At 33.9% G+C, this 9,319-nt stretch overlaps 2 protein-coding genes across 2 annotated transcripts; both read right to left on the bottom strand.

Annotated features, from left to right (window-relative positions):
- On the bottom strand, nucleotides 2,567-3,079 carry LOC109831369. The gene has a single exon (XM_020398698.1). The coding sequence runs from the start codon at nucleotides 3,077-3,079 to the stop codon at nucleotides 2,567-2,569; it is 513 nt and encodes a 170-aa protein (XP_020254287.1).
- LOC109831367 lies at nucleotides 5,917-6,429 on the bottom strand. Its single transcript, XM_020398697.1, has one exon. The coding sequence runs from the start codon at nucleotides 6,427-6,429 to the stop codon at nucleotides 5,917-5,919; it is 513 nt and encodes a 170-aa protein (XP_020254286.1).

The raw sequence follows: 9,319 nt of genomic DNA, 5'->3' as shown, positions 1-9,319 counted from the left end.
ACACACATATGCCAGAGTATAATATTATAATGTTCAACTCTCATCCCTTTAAAGTTTGGTATATTGACATGATTCATTTTGGTATATTGACATGATCCACACACATATGCCAGAGTATAATATTATAATGTTCAACTCTCATCCCTTTAAAGTTTGGTATATTGACATGATTCATTTTGGTATATTGACATGATCCTTTATCAAATATCATATAAATTCAAATTATATACTATCTATGAAAGTTTTAAAAAGTACTGTAATGTCACAGTTGCAGAAACAATTGCACTCTCAATTAAACAAAGGTAAAGAAGTTCAGGTTTTTAAATTATAATTCATCAAGGAGTGTTCTTTGAATCCACAAAGAGATGAGCTCCAATCCATCAAAATAGAATTTTATTGATAAAAAGTTATGCCTCTATGACTTATAATCCTCTGCTTAAATAGAAAATAAACAGGAACCCTTACCAAAAATAAAAATAACAAAACTTTTCTTAAAAAATCTCCCTATAATTAAGAAAACAAATCGGCCAAACTTAAAAGAAAATGGGATTTGCTTACTAATCAAAATATACTGCTAAAATATTACGCACAAATAGCAAAAAAATAGGCAAAAAGTGTGATATCTCTCAATCCGGAGGGAATTTCGCAAAACAGATGGCTGCAAACCTAACATCTGTGGGTTTGGTTGACTCTGTCTTGAAAAAACATTAAATTTTCATATATTATTTGTCCAATTTCATCACACGATTTGGGAGATATGACTCGTTCTTTATTACAAGTCAAATTTCTCTATCGAACCCTCATCTAAGCTTTTGATAATCCAATTTTTCCATGAATGCCACTGTAACATGTTCTACATTAGTTTTCTAGGGATTGGATGGGTACGTGTTGATTAATAATTTGTCAGTCTAAATTTTGAATAAATGATTTAATGACATGGGATCAAAGTATGGAACTTCAAAAGCTATGAGGTTAAATTCACACTATTCATAACTTATTTATTTATCCTTATTTATTCAAGGTTTTGTACTTTTTTATTTACAATGCGTTAGTCAATTTTGGAACATTTTTATAAGAATTGGGATAATATTATAGTGAGATAATTTTTTGAAAATGGGATATTTTAGTGAGATAATTAGAAATAATTTTTTTAAAGTGAGATATTTTGGTAAAATAATATGGGATAATTTTTTATAATCATGAAGTACATAATTTATGCATTTTGATGATATAAGTATTATTTATATTTTTAGACTTACAACTGTGTATTAATAATTGTTTAATATAATGTTACTTATATTGTTGAATAAATTTTGGTTAAAATACAATATATTATTAATAATTATTATAATAATAATTCATAATTTTTTATGTTTATGAATTATTATAGTACTAAGTTAAAACTTATCATTGTTTTCTATTTCCTTCTTTTTTTACACCCCAAAACTTTTTCCCTCGAATCTCAATTTCAAAAAAAAATTAATAAATTATGGATCTATAATTCTTTTTACTTTAAAATAATTATATAAATCTAATATTTGGTAAAAAAAATAGTATATAAAGAGATGTGTAAGAGGAGAGGCGGTCTAATTTGATAGCATGGTCAGATGATGGCGATGACCAATAGAGGAAGAGAGGATGGAGAAAAGAAAATAAATATGAAAAATAAAAATTATATTATATTATATTAAATGATACTCCCTTTAAAATTTAAAATCATGAGTTTAGTAAAAGAATTTATTCGTGAATATTACCCTTGAGCCTTTTAGATATTACATTATTATCTTATCTTATCCTAATTAATATATCCTAACTAATAGGTATAAGCTTATCAACCATAGGATTACAATAATTATTTACAAACTTCTTAAACATGTGAATTATTTACAAATCCTTAGCTTAGAACTCTTATATTATTTTAAATATAACCATTAGTGCATATCCGATTGTTTTAAAAAGTTCTGCTACTATCTTATGAGCAAAATTATTGTAGATAACCATTAGAACACATAAGATTAGTTTGAAAACTTGTGCTACTATCTCTTCAACAAAGTGGAAATTCTAGAAATATTTCATATATAGTTAGATTTAACTTTCTTTGCTTTAAAGAAAGTTACTTTTTATGTAGTTACTCTTTTTTTTTGGTCAATGAAAAAGCTTTTTATTCATTTACCAAAATATGGAAATTATGTACATCACTATCTCAACATTGAGAAAACCAAGCTTCTAAAAAAACGTCAAAATTACAAAGATATTAACCAATCTCTATGTTCAGCAGAGATGGCACTGTTCAGACATATAGTAAAAATATCCATTTTGATGACCTTCACTAATTGATCAATACTCTTTAATCGCTACTGAAAACATCTGCCATTTCTTTCTTCCCATAACCTGTACACAGCAACCGCAAGAGCCATTCTTCTAACCTTTTTTTTTTGAATCCCTTCCCTCTCTGTTTGGTGTTATACCAATACAAAAGTAAGGTCCAATCACAAGTTTGCCAATCCATTTTAAGCCAGATCATGATGTTTAACCACACATCCCTGGAAAAAATGCAATCAAAAAATCAGTGATTGTTGTTCTCATTTCCTGTACCTGCACACAGGAGGCATGAATTTGCATTGATGATTCCTCTCCTCATCAATCTGTCTTGTGTTTGCAACCTGTTCTGCACCGCCAGCCACAACACAAATGAGTGCTTGGGATAATTCAACTTCCCCCACACTATGTTAAACCAGGGAACATTTTGTGAAACAGGGGAGAATGTAGTGTAAACTGCTGATAACTGGATTTTAGAGCTTTTATAACAAGTACTAAGCATGTGTATCAGGTTGCCAATCCCTCCAACTTCATTAAAAGCTTTATCCCTACTCTTGAGAAGCTGCTTCCACATCCAAGAGTCCCCTTTTTCGGCTTTGACATGCCATACATCCCAATGCTTTAAGTAATTCCCATGAATCCATTTCACCCATAAAATTTCCTTGTTAACATGAATATACCATATGCTCCTCATAGCTGAAGCCAGATTCCAATTAACAGCAGAGAAAACTCCCAGTCCACCTTGTTTTTCCCACAACATACTTTATCCCATGAAACCAATGGAGTTTTAAAAGAGTTTTCAGACTTTCCCCACAAGAATTTCCTGCATTTCTCATCAATCAACTTCACAACCTTTACTGGAAGTATGAAATTAGATGTCCAGTAATTTTGAACCCCTAATATCACACTTTTGATTACCTGAAGTCTCCCTGCATACGATAGGTTGCTATGTCTTGACCACTTCTGAAAATGGTTTGAAATATTATCCAACAATGGATTGTAATCCACATATGTTAGTCTCTTACAAATGAGAGGAACACCTAGATATTTGAAGGGAATGACACCTTCTAAAAAATCCAGGAAGTTTTTTTATCTCTATTTTGGCAGAATCATCAACTCCTCCAAAGTATATAGAGCATTTGTCCAGGTTAGCTTCCAGACTAGTTGCATCACTGAAATCTTTCACACAATGATGTAGATTTTGGATTGAATATAAATCTCCTTTGGCAAAGAGTAGCAGGTCATCCGTAAAGATGAGATGTGATATTTTGAGCTTGCCACACATTGGATGATATTTGAACAGCCTGTCCTTCTTTAAGAGCTCTAATCTCCTAGAGAAGAATTCTATCCCTAGAATGAATAAGTATGGTGAAAGGGGATCACCCTGCCTTAAGCCTCTCTTTCCTTCAAAATAACCATGAAGTGTTCCATTGAGAGAAATAGAGAATTTAGGAGAAGAGATACAAACCATGATCTAGTTTATCATCTCTCTAGGAAACCTCAGCCCTTCAATCATTTTCCTTATAAAATCTCAGCTTCTTGTGTCAAAAGCTTTTCTAATATCAATATTCATCATGACTCTTGGTGAAATGCTTTTTCTACTATAGCTTTTAACAAGCTCATGTGCCAATGAGATATTACTTGTAATTTGTCTACCTTTGACAAAAGTACTTTGTGCTTCATTCACAATGCTCCCCATGATTGGTTTAATTCTATTTGCTAGGATTTTGGAAATAAATTTATAGATGCAGTTGCAGCAAGATATGGGTCTAAAATCAGAGGGGAAACTGGACATTGTTTCTTAGGAATAAGAGTAATGTCAGTTGAGTTTACCATTCCCAGCAATTTCCCATTTTTGAAGAATTCTTCAATTGCTAAAGTCACCTCCTCCCCAATCATAGACCATGCAGATTTATAGAATGTAACTCCATATCCATCTGGTCCTGGTGCTTTGTTATCATCCATAGAAAAGATTGTATTCTTTATCTCTTCTTTTGAAACAGGTCTGGAAAGCATATCAGCTTGTGCTTCATTCAAGCATGGTCTAGCTTGAATAACTTGAATGTCTGGTGTGGTTGTAACTGGAGCTGCCCCCAGTAGGCCCTTGAAGTATGACACCATTTCATTTGCAATCTTCTCTTGATCAGAAATTCTCTGCCCTAAGGTATTGTAAAGTACCAACACCTTATTATGATGTCTATTTTTTTTATTCTGGAGTGGAAAAAACTTGTGCACCTATCCCCTTGTACACTCCAATTAATCCTGACTTTTTGCTGTAGAAATAAAAGCTCATAATCTAAAAGTTTGTTATAATTTGCAATATACTCCCTTTCCTTCATAATGTAATCTGGATTGAGAGGATTTATTTGCAAACTGCCTTGAACCTCTTCAAGAGCCTTTTTAGCTCTAAGAGCCTGCTCACCAATATTATAATAGTGCTTCTTGTTTAACTCCTTAAGTGCACCTCTCATCAGTTTAAGCCTCTTGCAAACTGCAAACATTTTGTATCCCTCTATTTTTGTTTGCCAAATGGCAGAAACAGTAGGAATGTAGCTATCATGCTTGGACCACATCTTGAAGAATCTAAAAGGTTTCTTTCCTTTTGAATATTCCTGGAAAAGTGAAACTAAAGCAGGAGAATGGTCAGAGAAGTAAGGTAGCAAGAATTCAACCTGACTAGCATTATACATGTTAAGCCATGCATTATTCACCAGAGCTCTATCCAGTCTACACCACACTCTAGAATCATGATCTTGTTTATTGTTCCATATATAGAAGCATCCTGTTGTTTTTAGATGATTTAGATGGTAGTCTTCAATTAAATCCCTAAAATGTTTGGTGTCAGCTTCAGTAATTATAGCACCTCCAAGCTTTTCCTCACCATTGATGACAGTGTTAAAATCACCACACATGATCCATGATTCATTCCTCATTGATTGCTTTATAGTTTTCAATTCAGTCCATAGCTCCTTCCTAGCCTCCATTTGGTTAAAACCATAAACAGATGTAATCATGCATTCCATTCTCCTATCCAATGAAACTACTTTACATGTGATACTTTGATCAGATATGTTGATTATTTGAACACCAAGGATATTTGAATCCCACATTATCATAATTCTGGCTTTTCCATGAATTCTGGCATTAGATACCTAGTTCCAGCTTCCAGTAATTTTTTTTGCTACTTGCTGAAGCTTGCTATTTTTTATTTTTGTTTCAAGTAATGTTATATAAGAGAGCTGATACTGATATAAGAATTTTCTAATCATATGTTGCTTAGAGGATTTGTTTAATCCCCTAACATTCCAGAAGGATATATTCATGTTTGTCGCCCCCTCTATCTAATGTAGAGGGATCAATATCCAAAAAATCCAGGTTTGCAAAAGAATTTCCAGAAATGATATGCTTATTCTTTATACCTTTTAGAACATGAGACCAAGATCTATTCCCTTGTGGAGAACATCCAGGACTGAAATTACCTCATGTATTTTTTCCCCTTGACATGCACCACATGTACAGCACTGTGCGCTACCTGCTACCCCGAACCTGATGGATCTTTATCAGCAGTCTTCCTCCCACTTACATTAACCATCTCATTTATCTGATGGTTATTGTTTTCATCCCAGTATCAGAAATGTACACAGTCCTCTGACTATGCTCTGCCTGTTTACTGCCTTCATGTTCAGCATTATCCATATTCAGGTTAGCATTTGATACATTTTCCTGCAAATCCTTCTCATGTTCATGAGTAATAAGAATAACATTCACAGTATTAGCTTTTTCCTTCCCTATATTACCAGTAATTGGATTCTGGTTTTGCTTAGGGACCCATCTTTGGGTTTTCACCAGTCTCCTACAGGTTTTTAAGTCATGACCAACCTGCTTGCACACATCACACCACTTAGGTTTTAATTCATAATTCACCTTCTGAGTGTATTGCTTTCCTTTTGGATCTTGAATGTTGATCTTATCAAGAAGAGGGGATGTCAATTTAACCTCTACTAGCACCCTCGCATAAGCCAAGCGCTGTCTGTTTGCAGTCAATCTATCAGTTGCAATTAGACATCCTATAGCACTTGCAATTTTAGAAATGCTTCTAGCATTCCACATGTTGAGCCTCAGATATGGAAGTTAAATCCACATAGGATATACACAGTCATTTATTTTATCAATTTCTTCACCATTTGACCATTGCTTCAATAAAGGTCTTGATCCAAAGAACCAAGGTCCTTTACACAAAATCTCATTCAGCTCATCAATACTCTTGAATTTGAACAAAAAAATTCCAGGTTTGAGAAGACAAATTTACGACATAAAATTTTTCCATGTTCTTTGCACATAATTTTCCATAGCCTTAAACTTGACATTCAATCCAATTACTTGATCTATTAGTGAAGATTGCCAAATTAATATATCCTCATTTCATTCTTCTTCATCAAAAGAAACTGTGTCTTTGTTTTCAGAGGATACATAGTTTAAATTCATTCCGTACCCTAACTTTCTATAGTTTAAATTCATTCCGTACCCTAACTTTCTATTGTCAGTGAATAGACTAGCCCAACTTTTTCCAGATTTTTCTCCTGTTTCATTAGAATCAACCGGAGCCTCAACAGCCTTAGCAATTCCACTAGCAGGAGCATTAGATTTCCCAAAATTCAATAAAACAGTATTTTTCTCTTATGCCAGATCCAAACTCAAAGAATTACTCAAGATTGAGACCTACTAAGCTCAAGATTGCCATTAGATCCAGTAGAGTGAAGCTTACCAAGATCAAGAACACCAGTCACCCGATCACACTGATGATCCAGATCACCGCCAGTAACTCAAACTTGCTGACGATCTTGAACATAATCATGGACTCGATCATACTCCAAATTGCCTGAATTCAGCACTTCAACCATAGATCTAGTCTTTTTTGTCCCTTTTGGGCCAGTAGATCCCATCTCAATTAAATCTTCATCATCTCTCCCACTTTGAGGATCAGAATGATCATCAGAGACTGTTGAAATCATCTTTGAAGCTCTCAGACCTATCTCCAAAATCTTTTTACTACTACTTTTCTTCTTCTTAGCCATCAGGAACTCAAATTTTCTCGGCGGTGGCATAGGATAGCATCACAAAAATCGCCCGCTATCTTACACCGTTCAGACCGCCCATTTTTTCTTAGCTGCTATAACTTAAGTTATTAGACTGTTGAGCACATGCAAGTGGTATACGCAAATAAAATGTATCCAGAAGGATCAATAGTGGAAGAATAGTTACTCTTTATATGTTGTTACTCTTGTTGGATGTTCTTTATATGCTTTATACTGCTACCGAAGAGAACTTAATTATTTTCATTCTATAAGTAACTTCTTTATAAGGTATGTTTTTCAGTGGATGAAGCTGAGTTTAAGTGTTTTAAGAGTCGGGAATATGACACAAGTAGAGACATAGTTTCTTTTTCTTTTGTTACTCATATGCTACACTTTTTTTTAGTAAATGAAAAAATTTATTCATTTAGCCGTATGGAAGAATTATGTACATCAGAACTCTTATACAGAGTAAGCTACAAACTTTTGAAAATAAGAAACACAGCATTTGAAAGGAAAAAAACCCCTGTCTAACTAATTTTCAGAAGAAGAGCAGAACCACAGAACTTGGGGAGCCGCCTGAATTTATAAAGAAAGTATCCAATCCTTATTCTCTATAGGTATATTACTGTTAAGAATTATTGTCATCAAATCCACCTTAATGGTTTTAATAAGTTGCTCTATCATTCTGGATTTCTGAGTGAAAATCCTCCATTTCTTTCCAACCAAATGTTGTACATAGAGGAGGAAAAAGTCATTCTTTTCACTTCTTCCTTGAATCCCTTCCCCCTCAAACTAGAACTGTACCAATTTATTAACTGATTCCAATCACAACTCTTCTTTTTAAAGAGTAGTCAATCCATAATATTGTTCCATATTTCTTGCGTTAAGAGTCTATCTTGAATAGCTAGCCAAGTAATGAAAGAATGCTTAGGGTAGTTTAATCCCCCCAGATAGTGGTACACCATGGCATTTTTAACAGTAGCAGGGGATAAGGCATGGTACAGGTTTGAGAGTTTGATTTTTGAATTTTTGCTGCATGACCTGATGATTTCCACTAAGTTTTCAACTCCACCACAATGATTCAAAGATTTATTTTTGATTTTCAAGAGTTGCTTCCACATCCAAGAATCCCCAACTTTTGTTTCCACTTTCCATATATTCATATGTTTTAGGTATGTACCATGGATCCATTTGATCCATAAGCATTCCTTATTTGAGTGAATATCTCATATTGTCTTCAATGTGGCTGCATAGTTCTATATGATTGAAGAGAAAATCCCCAGGCCTCCATATTTTTTCCCCGAGCATGTTTTTTTCCCATGATACCAAGGGAGTCTTGAAAACTTCATCACTTTTTCCCTAGAGAAAATTCTTGCAGAGTGCATGTACCTTCTAAAGCACTTTAATTGGCAAAATATAGCTGGAAGTCCAAAAGGTTTGAATGCAAAGAATGACACTCTTTATTATCTGTATTCTGCCAGCATATGATAAGTTCCTTTGCTTCAAGCAACTTTGAAATTAGGTGGAGATTCTGTGAAAGAGTGGATTGCAATCCTGATAAGTGAGCCTTTTGCAGACTAAGGGGACCCCTAAGTATCTGATAGGCATACTCCCCTCAGTAAAACCCAAGTATTCTTTGATATTATCCTTAACAGGCTCAGCTACTCCTCAATAAAAAATGGCACATTTATTTGGATTTGCTTCAAGCCCAGGTACTTCACTGAAACTGGATACACATTGGTAAAGCTTCTGAATTGAACTAAGATCACCTTTGCAAACTAACAAAAGATCATCCACAAAGATTAAATGAGTGATTTTAAGCCTCCCATGCTTTGGATGAAAATTGAAACTTCTGTCGTGCTTCAGTAGATCAAGGCTTCTAGAATGATATTACATCCTAAGATGAACAAATAGGGAGAGAGAGG

Source organism: Asparagus officinalis, chromosome 2 (genome assembly GCF_001876935.1).
Source record: "Asparagus officinalis chromosome 2, Aspof.V1, whole genome shotgun sequence".
Taxonomy (NCBI): Eukaryota; Viridiplantae; Streptophyta; class Magnoliopsida; order Asparagales; family Asparagaceae; genus Asparagus; species Asparagus officinalis.
This window is presented reverse-complemented; position numbering and strand designations above follow the sequence as displayed.